At 22.9% G+C, this 20,852-nt stretch overlaps 3 protein-coding genes and 1 pseudogene across 4 annotated transcripts; 2 read left to right on the top strand and 2 right to left on the bottom strand.

Annotated features, from left to right (window-relative positions):
- Positions 1-1,122: 1,122 nt before the first annotated feature.
- On the bottom strand, positions 1,123-4,581 carry LOC122512621 (annotated as a pseudogene).
- Positions 4,582-4,636: 55 nt separating this feature from the next.
- LOC122511028 (facilitated trehalose transporter Tret1-like) lies at positions 4,637-8,809 on the top strand. 2 transcript variants are annotated; one of them, XM_043626064.1, is made up of 2 exons: positions 4,637-4,766; positions 7,224-8,809. In XM_043626064.1, the coding sequence occupies exons 1-2, from the start codon at positions 4,655-4,657 to the stop codon at positions 8,540-8,542; spliced, it is 1,431 nt and encodes a 476-aa protein (XP_043481999.1). In that variant the 5' UTR covers positions 4,637-4,654; the 3' UTR covers positions 8,543-8,809. The 2 variants fall into 2 exon arrangements, with proteins under 2 accessions (XP_043481999.1, XP_043482086.1); XM_043626151.1 differs by having other exon boundaries at positions 4,650-4,766; positions 7,242-8,809.
- Positions 8,810-11,225: 2,416 nt separating this feature from the next.
- On the bottom strand, positions 11,226-15,905 carry LOC122512805. Its single transcript, XM_043628876.1, has 2 exons — positions 15,732-15,905; positions 11,226-13,128 (listed from the first exon to the last, which is right to left on the bottom strand). Exon 2 carries the CDS (start codon positions 13,046-13,048, stop codon positions 11,564-11,566), a length of 1,485 nt encoding a protein of 494 aa, XP_043484811.1. The 5' UTR covers positions 13,049-13,128; positions 15,732-15,905; the 3' UTR covers positions 11,226-11,563.
- Positions 15,906-17,901: 1,996 nt separating this feature from the next.
- LOC122512681 (facilitated trehalose transporter Tret1-like) lies at positions 17,902-19,812 on the top strand. Its single transcript, XM_043628674.1, has 2 exons — positions 17,902-18,038; positions 18,466-19,812. Exons 1-2 carry the CDS (start codon positions 17,939-17,941, stop codon positions 19,782-19,784), a joined length of 1,419 nt encoding a protein of 472 aa, XP_043484609.1. The 5' UTR covers positions 17,902-17,938; the 3' UTR covers positions 19,785-19,812.
- The last annotated feature ends 1,040 nt before the right edge of the window (positions 19,813-20,852 follow it).

The following is a 20,852-nucleotide window of genomic DNA, read 5'->3' as shown; positions in this document are numbered from 1 at the left end:
TATATATATATATATATAAATATATATAAAAATATAAATATATTATATTATTATATGAAATTACTTTATAATTGTAATGAAAATTGTTTTTCAAACGATGTGGTATTTTTATTGTAGATATTATATATATAACAAATAAAAATCATGATTCATTGTATTTAAGAGTTTTATTTATTTTTATTCACTTTAACATTATAGGTACACACAATATTTAACATTATACAGGTAACTGCATATATATGCTGTCCTTCCATTCTGACGGAGTTTTGAAAAGTCGTGTCATTTCTGTTAAAATTTGTCTAGTTCATGACATATGAATTCGTACGTCACGAACTAACAATATTTGATAGAAATGACACAACATTTTAAAATTCCGTCAAACCGGAAGGATCAATTCTAAATACCCTAAAATAAAACTATCAAATTAAAATATAATAACACAGTAGTATTAATTTATATACAATTATTTCTTAAGAGATTTCCATGAATGTTTGATCCAATCTTCTTCATTCCATTGGTGACCTTTCACTTTCGACAGATGTCTGAAATATTTATTTCGAAATTTTAAATCTCTTTCTGCAAGAAGTTTATATTTGTAAAGTACAAAAATTTTCGTCTCTTTATAAAGCAAAGAGAAAAAAATGCATTTGCTTTTAAATTTATAGCTTTGTCTGATTATATATTAATTTATTTATGAAAATAACTTCTTTTTCCTTTTGAGTTATTGAGTCTACTGCGAGTTAGATTAATGTAACCTATTACATGTCAAAATTGGAGATTGCAATCCCGCAATTCCAATCTCGTGACTTTTTATGGTTTGCGGATCCCGCATGAGAAAATGTGGGATCCCCAGAATAAAATAATGAGCATGCGGTTATTATGATAGGAACGCCGTCTTGTTTTTGAGAGAAGAGAGAAAACTAATATCGTTCAAAAGACGCGTCACCCGGATGGTTCAACTTTCAACTGTTTCTGTACTTATCAAGATTTAAGAAATTTATTTTTAAAGAGTGGTTTTCAGCTTCCAAAATCTGCTAATACTATAAGAATAATGGTGACAAAATTTTTAGACTCTGTAAACACGAACATGATAAACAAATTTCAAAGCCTTAAAGAGCAAGATCAAAGATTTTCTTCATCCTGCAGGATCTAGCGGGATTGTTGTTTAATCCCTAAAAAAAATCCTGCGGGATTGCAATCTCTTGTCGAAATATACAATTATTATTATTTTGAAGTATTTATTTAAATATTTAATACTTACTTTTCTTGAATATGTTTAAGTACCATATTTTCATGTTCTGAAATACCGTTTTGTGCCACATCCAAATTAGCCTTAAGTTCATTCATATTCATCATTCCAATCAGATTTCCGCTAATATTTTTACATTGTATTGCAGTCCAAACGGCCAATAAATACTCCTTAGCTATAGGTTTATGGCTTTTATAAACAAGTGTAAATAGTCAATTGCTAATTTGTAGCAGAGATACTTTAAACTTTACTTTAAAAATTTTATTTTATTGTATGGTTCCTACCTGAATTACATCAACATAATCAAGACCTAGTAGTCCCAAACTCTTGTTTAAAACTCTGCTCAGTTTTCTTTGCCCTAAAGTCAAACATAAATTCCGGATCTATTTCGTATCGATCAACTTTTGTTGCTATATAGTAAGCTTCTCGTGGTATTCCTTTTAAAGCCTTTGCAAAAATTTCAACGTAAAGTGAAAATAATTTCAAAAATATATTTCTTGGGATAATTTAATTTTATGCACCTTGCCCAATAAGGCTTCTGAGCGTCCTTGTCCGTACCGCATGGAGCAGTGTCTATGTAATTAATTCCTTGTTTTATAGCCTGTCTCACAAGTTCTATACATTCATTCTCATTGCAAGTACTGAAAGAAAATTTTATAGTAAAAATTGAAAAATCAAAAACTCATAGATTTGTTTATTGTAAAACTAAATGGGTGAGAGATGTTAATATAGTGGAAGGAGCATTCTAAATATCGGATTGATAAAGAAAGGAATAATCCCTGATATGTTGAAGAATGTTATTCTGTTAAAAAATTTTTATAAATACCCAAAAAGATTACTAAAGGGTGCACCCCCAAGAGAAAGTTTACTTATTTTAAGACCAGTTTTCCCAAGTGTTCTATATTCCATTGCTTCAACTGCCTTCCGATCATGAAATCCTTCAACGTATGTTGATGGTAAAGATGCCCTGGAAAAAACAAAATAGTGCTAGAAAAAAAAAATATTTTAAAAAAGCATCTGAAACTAAAATTTTAGTAAACAATAGATTAAAAAAAGGGTAATATTTTATACATGAATAAATAATTTTAAAAAAAATTTTAACCTAAAGATTAAAATCAAAACATTTAAACATAATTTTTTAACGTTCCGATTGACGCGAATTACTTGACGCTAATCAAATATAAAACTATTATAAAGTTTGCCAGTGATAAAATAAATCGAAGAGGTCATTAAACTAATTATAATAAGTGAAAATAAAGAGGAAACGTCACTGAACGATTAAACAGTGAAAATGACAAATATTTTTTATCATTAAGAAAGTGTTTAGCAGTTATTAAGATTTTTGAGTGTCATTCTTTTTTATAATTATTATTAGGTATAATTATAATTATTATTATAATTTATAATAATTATAATAATTAAATTATTAAATTATTATCATAATAATTATTAATCGTTTAGATTAATCGTTTAGATATTATATTGTTCAGAAACATTCAAGAATAGTGTAGAAATAATTTAGGAACTTAATAAAATTCTTATTGAATGTACAAAATATAATATTAATTACCATGTGAATATTAACAATGTAATTATAAACAAAACAAAAGTTTTATAAAAAACAATTAAGATATATACATATTTTAAATAGAAAATTTATTAATAAACATATTGATAAAAAAATCAACATGTTTTATACTAAATATCTATTCTACGTAGTGTATAATAAACTTTTCCATCTATAAATGAAAAATAATTATCTTTAAAACTAGAAGTTTTAATATTGTATTTTTTTATTTATCAACTATTAGATAATAAATATTATCAATTAGTAATAATCACTGTCCTTGAAATGAATTCACTACATTTAAACATATTCACTATACTTAAGAAATTAGAAAAGAAAAAATTTTTAATTGTAGTTTGTATTCTGACGTCAAAGTGCTAATAAAATGTTGTCTCTTATTCATTACTGTTAAAAGAATCGAGTCCAAGTTTTTAATTTATTACATTGTTTTGAAAGGTATTAATTGATATACAAAGTTTGTACAAAAAAATTGTTTTTAAAATGATAAGAAAAAAAACTGTTTCCTGTTCAGATTATAATTTATTACTGCACATTAAAATTTACTGTATAAACATTAAAATTTATTATATAAACATAAAATTTGAAAAAGCGAGTTACAAATATATTTTAATATTCGATTATCTCATTTTTAATAATTTCTTCAGAAATAAGTTTCAAGGTCAAATTCTTATTGCACATAAAATGAATGTGTAACAATTTATCAATGATCGATGCTAATTGAAATTTTCTACTATCTAGATGTTTTGAAATTTAAAAAAAAATTTAAAAATAATAAACAAATCAACATCTTACTGGGTAAATTTAAAAAAAATGGTTATTCAAAGTTTCTTTTATAAAATTCGTATTTAAAATTTATTTTAAAGCAATTTTTTTACAATTTAAATTCTTTAATTTAAAGAATATTTGAATAATATTATAAGAAAATTACTTTTTCAACGAATAGTAATTTTTTTAAAGACAAGTAATTTATTTACTTTTAATTCAACAAAAATTAGTAAATAAAAAGTATTTAATTTTGCATTTTAAAAGTTAGTTTTATTAAATAAAAGTATAACTGTGGATATTGGAATATTTTTAGTGATAAACGTATGTAATTAATAAGAAAATTTATGATCTTAGTATCTTACATTTTTTCCGGACTGAAAATGAATTTCCAAACACAGCAATTTTTCAAGGTAGGAATATATATTAAATTTCACAGTATTTCAAAGATTTTGTTTAATTAATATTTTTATTTTGCATTAATAGCTAAACAAAAGATTCTCTGTGCATTGCGAATGGAAGTTTAGTTGCAACTGATTTCAGAACTGAAAGATTTGTATCTATATATATATTCTCTTGATAAGAAACAATGATGCTTTATATATGCATCGTGGTGGGTATGATTGAGTATATTTTCTCGAAGATTCTATATAGCCAGATTTCAGATGATCCGTTCTCGAGATATGATGAAAAAAATTCCAACAATTATTTAGAGACATGTACTATTTGACGTTGACAAAAAATTTTGAATAAATATTTTTTATGGTGTCAAAAAAAATCGACAAATTTTTTTATCTTTTTGCGCGGTACAACTGTATTATAACACCTTAAATATAAAAAAAAAGTTTACGCATGTTTCGCAGTATTAAAATTTATTACTCATTTGTCGGTTAATTGCCCTTTTTCTTTAAATTATAATATACTTTCGTGACTCTTATCATGGAAGTTAAGAAACCGGCATAAGGACATTCAGTAGTTAAGCTATCAACCAAACTGTTGTACGTTCCATTTATGAGCAAAGTTCTACTTAATATTTATCGACTAAAACATCGAGGATGGGCGGTAGAATAAATAATGAAAAACTGTTATTATCAACGGAAAATAATGATCGTAGAAATTATTCAAAAAAACGTAAATGTTCTCTACAATTCCCTGCAGTCATATCTGGTATATCTTAAACTAATAATTAAAATTTTCATCAAATTTTTGTTTTTTTTTTGTTTTTGCTTATTAGTTTCTTAACTTTTTTTAAATAATTTTTCTTTTTAAATATTTTCAATTTTAAAATATTAATTGTTTTAAAAATCATTGAATTCTTGCAAAGGATTTTATCAAGAAATTTGATATTAATAGAATTCTTTCGAAGAATTTTATTATTTCGGAAAATAATAATTGAATTCTCACGAAGAATTTTGGTAACATTTTTGAAAATTCTAATTAAATTTTTTTTTTGAAGAATTTCTTTTAATTTTTTTTAATGGAATTTTATTAATAACTTTCATTAAAAATTTTGAAAATAGTTGAATTTTATAAACAATTTCTTTCAAGTTTTCAAAATAATTGTGTTTAGTAATAATGGAAATTGAACGTTTAATTATTAAATTTTATTAAAATTTTAGAAAATAATTGAATTTTTGCAATGAATTTTACTATTTATAATTATATAATTGTATTGTTTCGATGTATTTCTTAAAATTTTAGAAAATAATTGAATTCTATTGGAATTTTTTATAACGAATTAAGAAAAAAATTGAATTCTTCCGTGAAATAGTTGTTTGGAATATAATTGATTTTTTGCAATGAATTTTACTGTTTATAAATAAAATTGAATTGTTTCGAAGGATTTATTAAATTTTTAGAAAATAATTGAATTCTATTGAAAAATATTATAAAAAATTAAAAAATTTTAAATCTTTCAGTGAAATTTTTATGAAATTAATTGAATTTATGCAAAGATTTTATATCGAATTGAATTTTATCCTGTATGAAAACACTAATTGAATCTTTGCAAAGAAATTTTATTAACATTTTTAAGTATCATTGAATGTCTGCGAAGAATTTTATTATTTTGGAAAATAATTGAATTTTCACAAAGAATTTTGTTAACATTTTTGAAATTATTCTAATTAAATTTTTTTTTAAGAATTTCTTTGAATTTTTATTTAAATAATGGAGTTTTATTAATAATTTTTATTAAAATTTTTAAAAATAATTGAATTTTATAAACAATTTTTTTCAAGTTTTTTAAATAATCGTGTTGGTTAACAATTGAAATTGAACTTATAATTAATAAATTTTATTAAAATTTTAGAAAATAATAATAGAATTCTTTTGAATTTTTATTTATAACGAATTAAGAAAAAAATTGAATTCTTTCGTGAAATTTTTTTGAAAGTAATTGAATTTTCGCAAAGAATTTTACTATTTATAAATAAAATTGAATTGTTTCAAAGGATTTATTAAAGTTTTTGAAAATAATTTGAATTCTTTTGAAAAATTTTATAACAAATTAAGAAAAAAATTGAATTCATTCGTGAAATTTTTTTGAAAATAATTATAAAATATATTTAGAAATATAATTATATTTCAATAATTGAGTTTCATTATTAATTTTCATTAAAAATTTTAAAAATAATTGAATTCTATGAACAATAATTTCTTTCAAGTTTCTAAAATAATCGTGTTTGTTAATAATTGAAATTTAGCACTTAATTATTAAATTTTATTAAAACTTTCGAAAATAATTGAATTCTTTTGAAAAATTTTATAACGAATATAAGAAAAAGAATTGAATTCTTTCGTGAAATAATTTTTTCGTAAATAATTGAATTTTTGCAATGAATTTTACTATTTAATAGATATAATTGAATTGTTTTAAAGGATTTATTTAATTTATTAAAATTTTAGAAAATAATTCAATTCTTTTGAAAAAAATTATTACGAATTAAGAAAAAAATTGAATTCTTTCTTGAAATTGTGTTGGAATATAATTGAATTTTTGCAAAGAATTTTACTATTTATAATTAAAATTGAATTATGAAAATTTTCAAAAATAATTGAATTCTATCGAAAAATATTTTTAAAAATTTTTTAAAATTCAAATCTTTCGTGAAATTTTTATGAAATTAATTAAATTTTTGCAAAGATTTTATAACGGATTAAGAAAAAAATTGTTTTTTTTTTCTTGATGAAAACAATAATAATTGAATTTTTGCAAAAAAATGTTATATTAACATTTTTAAATATCATTGAATGTCTATGTAGAATATTATTGTTTGTGAAAATAATTCAATTTTTTTTTTAAAGAATTATTTATAAAAACTTTGATATAATTAATATTCTTGAAGAATGTTATTATTTATGTTTTATGAAAATAATAATTGAATTCTTGCAAAGAATTTTATTAAAATTTTTCAAATTAATTAAACAAGATGAATTTTTAAAAAAAAATTTTTTTGAAAGTATTCAAAAATTCATATTTGAAAATAAAAAAATTTTGTAATTTACATAATAATAATAAATTAAATATCATGTTCCACGCTCAAAACATTTGCTTCTAATAAAGAAAAAATTCTTAAAGTTTATTCGTAATAATATTTTTTCATTGTCTGAATATATTTTTAGCTTGTCTAATTCGACTAGGATTAGGAGCAGCTAATTACTGGACATCGCCAGCAGTACCTTACCTTAAATCATCAAATTCAAAATTCACAATAACTTCTGATCAGTCATCATGGATAGTTTCTCTACTCACTATTGGTGGTATAATCGGTTACCTTCTCTATCCAATATTTATCAACAGAATAGGACGCAAGTACACTATGCTATTATTTGCCATACCACAAGTTTTCTCATGGCTCACAATTTATTATGCATCAAATGTTTATCATCTTTATATAGCAAGAATTCTCGCAGGAATTGGCTACAATGGCGCATATGTTGTGGAAATAATTTACGTTGGTGAAATAGCAGAAAAAAATATCAGAGGTTTTCTAGTTGTTATAGGAAAGATAGCATACGTTCTTGGATCATTAATTGTTGCCATACTAGGTGCAATGGTTACCTATGACACAATGAATTTGACGCTTCTATTAATATCCCTGACATTTTTTTGCACATACTTCTTAATGCCAGAATCTCCCTATTATTACATTAAAATCAACGACGAAGGGAAGGCATTTCAAAGTCTTGCTAAATTGAGAAAAACCCAAAATTCAAAATTCTTGGAATTGGAGATTGAAAATATAAAAAAGGGAATGATGAAAAATGATATTTCGCGAAGAAACATAATAGTAAAGTTATTTAGAATTAATGCTAATCGAAAAGCACTGATAATATCATCTCTTGCTGTATTAAGTGTCTCATTTTCTGGATCATTTGCAGTTGCGGCTTATATGCAGACTATTGTCAGTTATATTGATAATCCTCTGAAACCTGAACAAATAACGGCATTAATAATGTTAATTGTATTAATTACATCGATTGTAATATCACCCATTCCCGATTGGCTTGGTAGGAGAATTTTAATTTTATGTTATGGAATTTTAGTTGCTTTAAGTTCCTTTACGTTAGGTGGCTTCTTCTTTTACAAGTATTACTTTAATGAGAATCTCTCATCAATTTATTGTGTTCCTTTAGTTGCATTATTAATTTACATCGTTGGTAGTAATTCTGCTCTATTTAGTATTAGTCACATTTTAATGTCAGAACTTTTTTCAATGGAAGTTAAAAGTACAGCTACTTCTCTTATTAATGTAACTCGAGCAATTTTGGATTTTTTCATCAAATTAGGTTTTTTAAGGTTTGTTAGTGTTTTTGAAATTTATGGTGTTTTTTGGATATTTGGTATGACTACATTCATTGTAACTTTGACAAATTATATCATTATGCCCGAAACGAAGGGAAAGACTTTAGAAGAAATACAGAATTTACTCGACCTCTGAAGAAAGAAAATCGGTTTCATAAAAATAAGGCATTTGAACATTTAAAAAAAAAACTCTTAGAAGTTGAAACTTTCAAGTTTTTATTGAATTAAAATACACATATTCAGCTTTGAAAATATACATTATTGTCACGTCATCGTGACGTATTTTTAATAATATTAACTTATAATTAATAATAGTATAATTAACAATATTAATCACCGTATTCTTTCATTCATTCTGTCCGCAGTTTGAAGTTACTTTCTGTGTAATAAATAATTTCTTAATTTCAATTGTTTTAATAAAATTCAATGTTTTGCAAAAATAAAGAAAAAAAATGTTTACAAATTCTATTTGTAAATTAGAAAATTTATTGGAAAATGAAAGTGAACATTTTTGAATTTTTAGAAAATAAGAGAAAAAATTTTATTGAAAAAAATGTTTTGTTAAATTTATTTACCTACGAATATCTTTAATTGTAAAATTATTCGTAAACAAAAATTTCTTTTTTAAATATTTTAAATATTTCATTATTATTATTTTTCCATAGGAATTAAGATTTTCAAAATTTTCAAATTCAAACCTTATAGAAATTAATCAACTTTAAAAATATTGTTATAAAACATAAATTTTATAATAATTATAGAGGATCTGGTGTTAAAATTATTATTTTATATTATAAGAATATTTTATATATATATATAAAAGTAAATTATTTATTGAATAATTAAATGTTTCTTAAAATTTAATTCTTATAAAAAATTTTATGAACAAATTTTTTTGACCAATTTTTAGAATAGTTACACTTTTTCAAGGAATTTGATTAAAATTGTATTAAAAATAATTGAAATTCTGCGATGAGTTTTATTATTTCTGAAAATAATTGAATTATTGAGAAGAAACTTATAAAAAATTTGTAAATAATTGAACTCCTGTAAAATTTTATTAAAATTTTTTTAAATAATTAATTTTTTTGAGTAATTTTATTAAAAAATTGTAGATATTAAGAATTTTTGAAAAAAATTGAAATTTTGACAATTCAATTATTTAAAAATAATTTAATTTTGGAAAAGAATTTTATTTTTTTTTTTTTAAATAATTGAAATTCTGAAGAGGTTTTTTGAGAATTTTTGAAAATAATTGAAATTTTGACAACAATTTTTCAAATTTTAATTTGAAATTTAATTTTTTGAAAATAATTGAATTTTGTAAAAGAATTTTATTATCTATAAAAATAATTGAAATTCTGAAAAGATTTTTTTCAATTTTCGAAAATAATTCAATTTCTGCGAAGAATTTTCTTATTTTTGAAAATAATTGAATTTCTTCAATCATTTGTAACTTCTTTAAAATTCAATTTTTTTTGTGTTCTTATTTAAAATTTAAATACAAAAGTAAATTATATAATTGAATGTTTCTTGAAATTTAATTCTTTATAAAGAATTTTATTAGCAAATTTCTAAATAATTGAATTCTTTTGACGAATTTTATTAAAAAATTGAAAAATAGTTACATTTCTCAAGGAATTCGATTAAAATTGTATAAAAAATAATTGAAATTCTGCGATAAGTTTTATTATTTATGAAAATAATTGAATTATTGAGAAAAAGTTATAAAAAATTTGTAAATAATTGAACTCCTGTGAAATTTTTTTAAATAATTGATTTCTTTTGGGTAGTTTTATTAAAACAGTAGATATTGAAAATTTTTGACATTAATCGAAATTTTGACAAGAATTTTTCAAATTTTAATTTGAAATTCAATTATTTAAAATTCAATTATTTAAAAATAATTTAATTTTGGAAAAGAATTTTATTTTTTAAATAATTAAAATTCTGAATAGGTTTTTTAAAAATTTTTGAAAATAATTGAAATTTTGACAAAAATTTTTCAAATTTTAATTTGAAATTAAATTATTATTTAAAAATAATTGAATTTTGTAAAAGAATTTTATTATTTATAAAAATAATTGAAATTCTGAAAAGGTTTTTTTTTCAATTTTCGAAAATAATTGAATTTTAAAGAATAATTTATTTCTGTATTAAAGATAATAATTGGGATTTTGTCGAGATTTTTTTGTAAATTTCGAAAATAATTAAATTTTGTGATAAGAATTTTATTACTTTTGAAAATAATTGTATTTCTGCAATCATTTAGAACTTCTTTAAAATTCATCTTTTTTTTTGTGTTTTTAACTAAAATTCTTCTACAAATCCATTATTTTTAATAATTAATTAAATTCAAAATTATATGTTGACAAAGTTAACTAATTTTAGAAGATTTTGAGTTATTAAAATTTTTCAAAAATCTAAGTTCATTAAAATTTCTAATTAAATTCATTCAACATTGAAGTTTTATATAATTTCACATTGAAAACTTTTGAAGTTCATTTATTTATAAATATTGTAAACGCAACTATTTTAAAATTGAATTAATCTTGAAATATTTAAGTACAAAATCATTCATTAAATAATTTATTTATTTTATGATAGTTGTTCAAGACTTAAGTTATTAAAAAAGAAATTTCTGTCAGAAATTGAAAAAATTTAAGGTTTTGTTTTAGAATTCGTGTTAATTCCCTGAATTCCCTATGTCAGAATATATGATTATTATAATTATAATAAATATTAAAATTTTATATTCCAATTCATATTTTATTTTTATAAAAAAAAAATTTGAATTAAAAATTTTTGAGTTCTATTATTTTAAAAATTGCTAATTTTATTTAAAAAAAACGAGCGAGAATTGTTGCTAGTGTCAATTAATAATCAATAGTAATAATAAGTAATGCAAATTAATAAGCAAGTTCATTAAACTATTGTTACATAACAACCATTGTAAGATAATAATAATGACAATTTTAATAAAACTAATTATTATTTACAATTATAGTCGATAATTTATAATAGAACCCCACAAACAAATTTTAATGAACAAAAAATATTTAACAACAAATTATAATAACAAATTAATAATTAACATAATATGGTAATTAAATCATCAAAAATAATTGTGTAATACTACACAGTATGATAAATTCACTTACAATGTAAGTTCCAGTTGATTAATATCATCAGTAATCTGTTTTACAATACCCCATAAATTATTAATAGTACTTTTATTATTCAAAGCTTCAATTTCATTCTTCTTTTCATCTAAAGATCTTTTAGTACGAGCTTTAGAAATATCCAATTCATCAATACAATTTCTTCTTTCTGTTTCACCTAAGAAATTTTCAATTTGACAAATGCAATTATTCAAAACATCTTGTGTGGGAAGTAGAATAGTGTGCAAACTCATCAAAATTTGCTTATTTGTTTCTCTTTCCAATAATTTATCAACAAAAAGCAATAGATCAATTTTTAGCAGCAATTTATTCGAATCAATAATTTCTTTTATTGAATCATCAACTGTTTTATAAAGTTTAATAGTTTCCTCAAAATCGGTTGTTTTATATATTCTATTAAAAATTGAAATAACATTTCTTAAGCTTCTTTTAATGGCTCTTAATTCCACTAAATTTCTATTCTTAGCCAACTCACTTATTTTTTTTGATAAATTCTCGATATATGGTTTCGTATTATTTAACAGATTAATATATTCAACCTGTGACTGCAATATGTTAGCAGCTTTGTACAGCCAATTCTTTGATAACGCAGATATACTTGGATGTAAATCGAGAAGACAACTTCCTATTACTCTCGAGGACTTTTTAATAGCAGAAATAATATTTACATCAATATCACTTGAATTAACAGGACCATCACGGTTCGCTCTTTTGAAGAAACCGATATGATCTCTATGATCTTTAAGAAATTCGAGAAAATTTACTGTAAAGTTGTTCAAATGTAATATAGACTTCTGTGGTAAAACTTGACTTGTTATAAAATAATCTATAAAACCAAAATAGTCATCATCTTCATCGGGACTTACTTTTGAAAAGATTACTGTTACACTTTCAAAAAAATCTTGGTACTCGCTTCCCAACAGAGTTTCAAGACTATTTATGACTTGAATAAATATATTAATGCTATTGTTAACAAGTTCAGAGTATTCGAATAATAAAACAACTTTTAAGTAATCAACATTCTTTATCAATTGATAGATATAAAATGCATTGATAATGTCTTGAATTTCTCCTCTATTATCACTAAATCCAGGAGTATCCCAGAGGGACAAATTGGCGAATTCTTTCGAATTGTATTTTCTAGGAACTGTAGTATTTGATACTGAACCACCACCAATTATTGGTCCTTCAGATGTATTGTCTGCTCTTCTTAGACTTATTGGTCTTCCACGTTCAGATATAGCTTTTAACTCATTGCCGATTAAGTAATTAAGTAATGTACTTTTTCCAACTTTTCCTCCACCTACGAAAATTGCAGCATTATCCTTTACACTATGCTCTTTCATGTAGATGCTCGAGTTTAAAAGAGAACCTTTTAAAAACATAATATTTTCATCAGTATATTCATCTTCACTTTTTATCAGAGCAATTAGCAAACAGATGATCAGTACTCTTTTCATGATTAATCAATTGTAAAATTTTTAAAGAAGAATTAATAATTATTGTTGAAAGAATTTATTTATTGATGTTATTTCACGCCCTGAAAAATACACACAGATATTAAACATTAATTAATTAATTAAATTAAGGACTCTTAATTAAGACTCTGGACACTGAAAAAATACATCTTTGGATAATTCATATTGTGAAAATAAAAAATGTAATAGGGATTAAGATGTAATTTTCATTATACAATTCGACAATTAAGTATTAAAAGATTAAAAACGATTTAACATTATAAATACAAATGATGAGCGCATGCAGTCATAATGATCGGAACGCCGCCTCGTTTTTGAGAGAAGAGAGAACTAAAGTCGTTCAAAAGACGCGTCACCCCCCACCACTAGAGTCTCGAGACACTACATATACGACCCAACTGTCCAAGGATTTCAGTTACAACTAATTTTAGTTTCAGTTTACCCAAAATCATTTGATATTAATTTAATTTTTCCCATCAATAATATAATAAGGATACCTTGTAAGCTTATAACTCATGTTGGTTGTTGCGTATTCCTAATTTGCTTTTAATACTCTTCACATGTTAATTTTTTTTCTCTAATTAATTTGAGGTTAGTTTGAATATTATCATTATTTTGCCACATAAACAAATTCAGTTCTTTCATTATTTAACGAAGATTTCACTTGGGTAAGTTTACCTAGGTAATTTTTAATATTGACGTATTTTGAAGATGAAAATTGGTAAATATGTCGAGTGATATTAAAAAAATTGGTGAGATTAAGAAAACTTTTTCAAACTATTTTGTAAAATCCGATAACGGTGAAAATGCAGAATGTATTTTATATATAGTAAACGTTTTGAAATTCAGTCAACGATCAACGAAATGTTTAAAAATACATTTAAAAACCAGACATTGCATTGATTTAAATTCACAAAAATTACAATCGTCGGAATCATCACAACCCGAGCAATCAGCATCGAAATGTGTTTTAGTCGAAACTAACGATGACAAATGCGGAGGTGAAAAAAATATGAGACTTGTAAAAAGAAGAAGAATTAAAACAATTGATGATTATTCAATAACGGAATATTTTCTAAAAATAATTGTATCTCGAATGATAGATAAAGAGATGGTTTAATTTTCAACTGTTTCTGTACTTCTCAAGATTTAAGAAATTTATTTTCAAAGAGTGGTTTTCAGCTTCCAAAATCTGCTAATACCTGTTATAAATAGGGACGAAGTTAATTGTCGTGTTTAACGAATATACGAATGAGATGGAACTGATAGGGAAGGGATACGAGCGATGAGCTAATAATTTTTGTAACAGAACGATTAGAAAGACGTCTGCGAGACTAGAAGCACAAATATAAATATTAATAGAAAATTAAGAATCATCCCTGGTAAAAATTTCGGACTAATTCCGGATTAAATACGGACAGATTAGACCGAAAATTGTATGAAAAAGATCCGAAAATGATCCGCGTTAGTCTGATATCAATGCGAACGAAAACCTGAATCCGAAAATACTCCTGAGTAATCCTGAATGTCTACGAATTCAGTTCGTAATTAGTCCGCAATAATCCGAATTTATGAACGGTGAAGAATTCTTATAAAATAAGTTAATCCAATTGAATGACATAATCCGAAACAATCGACAAAAACCTGACCATAACCAGATTAATTCCGGACTTAATCGAACTAATTTCACATTTGCAAGTTGCATATTATCAGACTAACTTCGGACTAATTCCGAATACACAAACCGTATTGAGTTTAAATTTATCCGGACTAATTCTAAATGACAAAAACCTGACCATAAGCAGGTTACTTATGGTAAATAAAATATTTACTTCTGCAGTTAATTTGTTTTTACAAATTTTACAAATTAACACTGATGTGTTAGTTTTTTGTCATTTTTTTTTCGTGGCACTTTATAAATTCTATTATGATTTTGAATTCCCATGCGAGCATGGTATAGTGGTTAATGTACTCGATTTCGGTGCGTTAATATTAGATAGGTGTAGGTTCGAATCCCCAAGCGTTAGAAATTTTAAGTTAATGTAAATAAAATTGCGATAGGTATATTGAAAAATATGTTGAATGTACTATAAAGTAATAATAATTAATATGTGTAACTTGTATAATTATTTTTTTATTAACATTCACTAAATTGTCTGGACTGATTACGAATCTGGGGTCAGTTTTTAAAAATTCAAAATGGCGGATCCAATATGGCGGACTTATTTTTTTAAATTGCTCAAATTCACATGAAACTTGTTACTCAGGGGTTTTTGGAGGCGCTGATTACGAATATGAAGACAGATATTCAAAATGGCGGATCCAATATGGCGGACTTATTTTTTAAAATTGCTCAAATTCACATGAAACTTGTTACTCAGGGGTTTTTGGAGGCGCTGATTACGAATATGAAGTCAGATTTTTAAAATTCAAAATTTGCATATTATATTATATTATTATATACTATATATATATATATATAATATGCAAATTTCGAATTTTGAAAATCTGACTTACATTAAAAAATGTAAGGTGTTCGTAAAAATGAAAAATAGTTGTTATAAATACTTTTCTAAATTCACTAGGCTCAAAATATAAAATTATTAATAATTTTAAAGTTAAACTATAATTAGTATATTTTAATATTGAAAAAATAAATGCTTACAATATTGATGTCAATGAGAACTATGGCCTCTTAATGAACAAGATCAAAAGTTTCAATATTTTCCGCACTTGCTTTAACTTTGAAGGTACGTGGCAAATACGTGGCACTTCGAAATTTCACAATATATAAAGAAAGATAACTTGAAAATGTCATTTCAAATGTATAGTCAATAAAGAAAAGTTATATATAATGTCTCCAAATATGAAGAAAAATAAAATTCTGCTTTAAAAAAAATAATCAATATGCTTTAAAGAACTTGAAAATATCGTGACAGTTCTTGCACCTGTTGTTCTATTTGATAAGAATTTTGTGATATTAAAGTTTCTGTTAGTCATATAATTTTTATTTAATAAATATATAAATACTTATTTATTTTTTCACAGGAATTAAAATTTTTAATAATTTTAATCTAAAAACTTTTGGAAATTTATCCATTTCTATAAAAGTTTACGCTATAATGCTTTAAATATTCAATTATAATCTAAAATTCTAACTGAAATGCATTTTTAAATCAATTATTAATAGAAAGTTCTACAAGAATTCAATTTCAAATCAATTCTTTTTAGAAATGTTTACGAGAATTCAATGATTAAAATACAAAAATCAATAATTCATTGAATAATTTGATTATTTCTTAAAATTGAATACTTATACTGAATTTTATCAAAATTTTTGTAAATAATTGATTTCTTACGAAGGATTTTAACAAAATTTTAGAAAATACATAATTACATATTTCGATTAATTTATTTAAAATTGTATTTAAAATAATTAAAATCCTGTGAAGAATTTTATTATTTATAAAAATAATTAAATTCTTGCGAAGGATTTTTTATTAAAATCTTTGCAAATAATAGAACTTTTTTGAAATCATTCTATGAAAATTTAAATTGTATTAAAAATAATTGAACTTCTTTGATGACTTTTATTATTTATAAAAATAATTGAATTCCTCAAAAGAATTTTATTATTTATGAAAATAATTAAATCCCTGTAAAAAATTTTATTACTTATAAATATAATTAAATTATTGTAAAGAAATCTATGAAAAATTTGTAAATAATTGAATTCCTATGAAATTCTAATTATTTAAGAAAATAATTAAATATTTGGGTAGAAATTATAGGTATTAAAATTTTTTATAAATAATTGAATTCTTTTTGAAAATTTTATTAAATAAGTAGTAGTATATTGAAAATTATTGATTTGAGGAAAATTTTTTTAAATAATTGAAATTTCGCCAACAATTTTATTAAAATTTGTGAAAATAATTGAGTAGTATTAAAATAGTATTAAATATAGTATTAAAAATAATTGAAATCATGAAAAGAATTTTATTATTTATAAAAATATACTTGAATTCTTTTAATGAATTTAATACAAATTTAAAAAAAAATTGAATCCCTGTGAAATTTTATTTGTTATTTGTAAAAATAATTAAATTCTTGCAAAAAAAATTTTCCAAAAAAGTTTGAAAATAATTGAATTCTTGCAAAGAATTTTATAAAAAAAATTTTCAATTGTAAGAAGTAGAATTTCTAAGAATTTCTAAGAAGAATCTACAGTATCGACATTGATTCAAATGGCGCTTGATTATTAAAATTCTGTTATTTGATAATTACTATTTTTTAATATTCATTTTATTAGAATCTTGTTATTTGTTAATTATAATTTGTTATTATTTGTTAATATTTGTTATTATAATTTACTGTTATTTGTTAATACAATTTGTTATTATTAATTTTATTATCATTGTCACCATCATATTATTATTATTATCCCTACTGTACTATTAATATCATTATTATTAAATATATTATAGCGACTTTTAGAAAATCTGTCATATTTGTTTTGGCTCAAAAAGAGTCTAATTTCTTGTTAAAATTTAGGAAAATTAAAAAAAAGGTATTCGATGAAACGCCTTAATAGATATTTATCAACATTTAATAATTAATAATAATTAATGGGAGGTGACATCCTTTTATTTTTAATTGGAATGTTTACGTATTCTTTCTAATTAGTTCAATTGTTATAAAATTTTACTACTCGCGCTGTTTTATTTTTTGTTGTTGTCATAAACGATAAAAAATAATTAACTGATATAAAGTCATGCAGATAATCTATTTTAAATACAATAATGTAGTAAAGTTAGAAACTTAGTTTATGGAAACTTTTCTTAACAACGAAAATAATTATTGCTGTTTAAAATGCATAACATAAGATCAATTTTTACAAAGAAAAATACCAATCATCGTGAATCTATAATTAGAAATAGATGTCCTTTGCAATATCCAGCAGCAATAACTGGTAAGTTCATAATTGCTTCACCAAAATAATTTATCTCGCAGTATTCCATGAAATTAATACAAGTTACTAATTTCGAAAATATTTATATATTGTTAAATATTTTTTATAAACATGTTGTAAAACATTTCTTAAAAACATTTTGTTAAATATTTTTTATAAACATTTTGTTAAATATTTGAAATTTTTTTTTTTTTTATAAAAAATTATTGTTAAATATTCTTTATAAACATTTTGTTAAATACTTTTTATAAACATTTTGTTAAATATTTTTTATAAACATGTTGTTAAATATTTTATATAAACATGTTAAATATTTGAAAAAAAAATTTTTTTTATAAAAACATATTGTCAAATATTTTTTATAAACACATTGTTAAATATTTTCTATAAACATTTTGTTAAAGATGAATATTTTAATAATTTTCAGCGTGCCTGATACGACTTGGATTTGGAACAATTATTTACTGGCCATCACCGTCAATACCACATCTAACCTCGTCTAATTCCAAATTTACTATAACAACAGATGAAGCTTCTTGGGTAGTGTCACTATCCAGTATTGGAAATATTATCGGCTTCCTCCTTTACCCCGTGTTCGTCAATAGAATAGGACGAAAGTATACTATGCTACTGTTTGCTATACCACAAGTTTTCTCATGGCTCATAATTTATTATGCATCGAATGTACATCATCTTTATATTGCGAGAATTCTTGCTGGAATGGGATATAGTGCTGCATATGTTGTGGATATTATCTATGTGGGTGAAATTGCAAAAAAAAATATCAGAGGCTTTCTAATTATTCTAGGAAAAATATCCTTCTGTCTAGGATCATTAATTGTCGTTGCATTGGGTGCTTTTGTTTCCTACGATAATATGAATCTGATCCTATTCTTAATATCCTTAATTTTCATTGTAACATTTTCCTTTATGCCAGAATCTCCTTATTTTTACATTAAAATCAATAGAGATGAGGATGCGTTAAAAAGTCTAGCTAAGTTACGAGGGGCAAGAGACACAAATTCCTTGAAGCAAGAAATTGAAACTATGAAGGAAGGTGTTGGGGAAAATGTTTCGAAAACCTATTTTCTAAAAAAACTGTTTGGAAATAGAAGTAATCTAAAAGCATTTCTTATCAGCACTCTGTCGTTTTTAGCTTTCTCATTTTCTGGATCAACAGCAATTGCATCTCATACGCAAATAGTCGTTGGACACTTTGAAAGTCCTTTAAAACCCGAACAAGCGAGTGTTTTGATAATGATAGTAGCATTAGTTTCGTCAATTGTGATATCCCCCATTCCAGATTGGCTCGGACGAAGAATTCTCACTTTATGGTATGGAATCATCGTTGGATTAAGTTCATTTATTATCGCTGGGTTATTTTTTTATAAATTTCATTTTAATGGAGATCTTTCATCCATTTATTGGATTTCATTTGTTCTGTTCTTTATTTATGTTGTCTTCAGTGGTGGGGGATTATTTTGTCTTAGTCATATTCTCGTAGCAGAACTTTTTTCACTTCAAATCAAGAGTTCAGCTACTTGTTTAATTCATATATTATGGTCAATTATAGAATTTTGTGTTCAGTTGAACTTTGAACAATTAATGATAGTTTTTAAAATATATGGATTATTTTTTATTTATAGTATTATGACTCTGGTTATAACATTCTCTAATTATTTAATTATGCCTGAAACAAAAGGAAAGACTTTAGAGGAAATACAAAATTTACTGGCTAAAACGTAGTTATTAAAATATAAGAAATACTTAATCTATACGGTTCTTAGGTAAAGAAAGAATAATAATTGTTAAGAAATTTATTCTTTAGTTATTTTATTGATTCATAATAAAATAATATAAGACATTAGAAAATTTAACAAAAATTATAAATTAACAAATGAAAAATATACCCATTTTGTTTATTGTTTATTGTTCATTTATAATTTTTTGAATTTTTAGAAAATAAAGAAAAAAATTCTATTAAAAAAAATGTTCTGTTAAATTTATTTACGAATTTCTTTAATTGCATAAAATTATTCAAATACATCAATAACTTCTTTTTTAAATAAATATTTAATTATTATTATTTTTCCATAGGAATTAAGATTATCAAAAATTTCAAATTAAACAACTTTCAAAATATTGTTGTAAAACATAAAAAAATCGATCACTCCGAGTCAACGACTCGGAATGATCGAGAGATATATTAATTATCTTATATTATAAGAATAAGTTCCTGTAACTTTTTCAAAATTATTTTCATATTCAATTATTATCTAAAATTTTTATTAAAATTCATTTAAAAATCAATTTTTATTAGAAAATTCTATGAGAATTCAATTATTTAAAATTTAAATACAAAAGTAAATTATATAATTAAATGTTTCTTTAAATTTAATTCCTTATAAAGAATTTTATTACCAAATTTTTAAATAATTAAATGTTTTTGAGGAATTTTATTAAAAATTTTAAAAATAGTTACATTTTTCAAGAAATTTGATTGAAATTGTATTAAAAATAATTGAAATTCTGCGATGAATTATATTATTTATAAAAATAATTGAATTATTGAGAAAAAGTTATAAAAAATTTTTAAATAATTGCATTCCTGTGGAATTTTATTAAAAATTTTTTAAGTAATTAATTTCTTTTGGGCAGTTTTTTTAAAACAGTAGATATTGAAAATTTTTGAAAATAATTAAAATTTTGACAACAATTTTTCAAATTTTAATTTGAAATTTAATTTTTTGAAAATAATTTAATTTTGTAAAAGAATTTTATTATTTATAAAAATAATTGAAATTCTGAAAAGGT

The sequence above is a fragment of the Leptopilina heterotoma genome, unplaced genomic scaffold, assembly GCF_015476425.1.
Source record: "Leptopilina heterotoma isolate Lh14 unplaced genomic scaffold, ASM1547642v1 Lhet_1, whole genome shotgun sequence".
NCBI lineage: Eukaryota > Metazoa > Arthropoda > Insecta > Hymenoptera > Figitidae > Leptopilina > Leptopilina heterotoma.
Note: the sequence above shows the minus strand (reverse complement) of the source record. Positions and strands in the feature narration are given on the sequence as shown.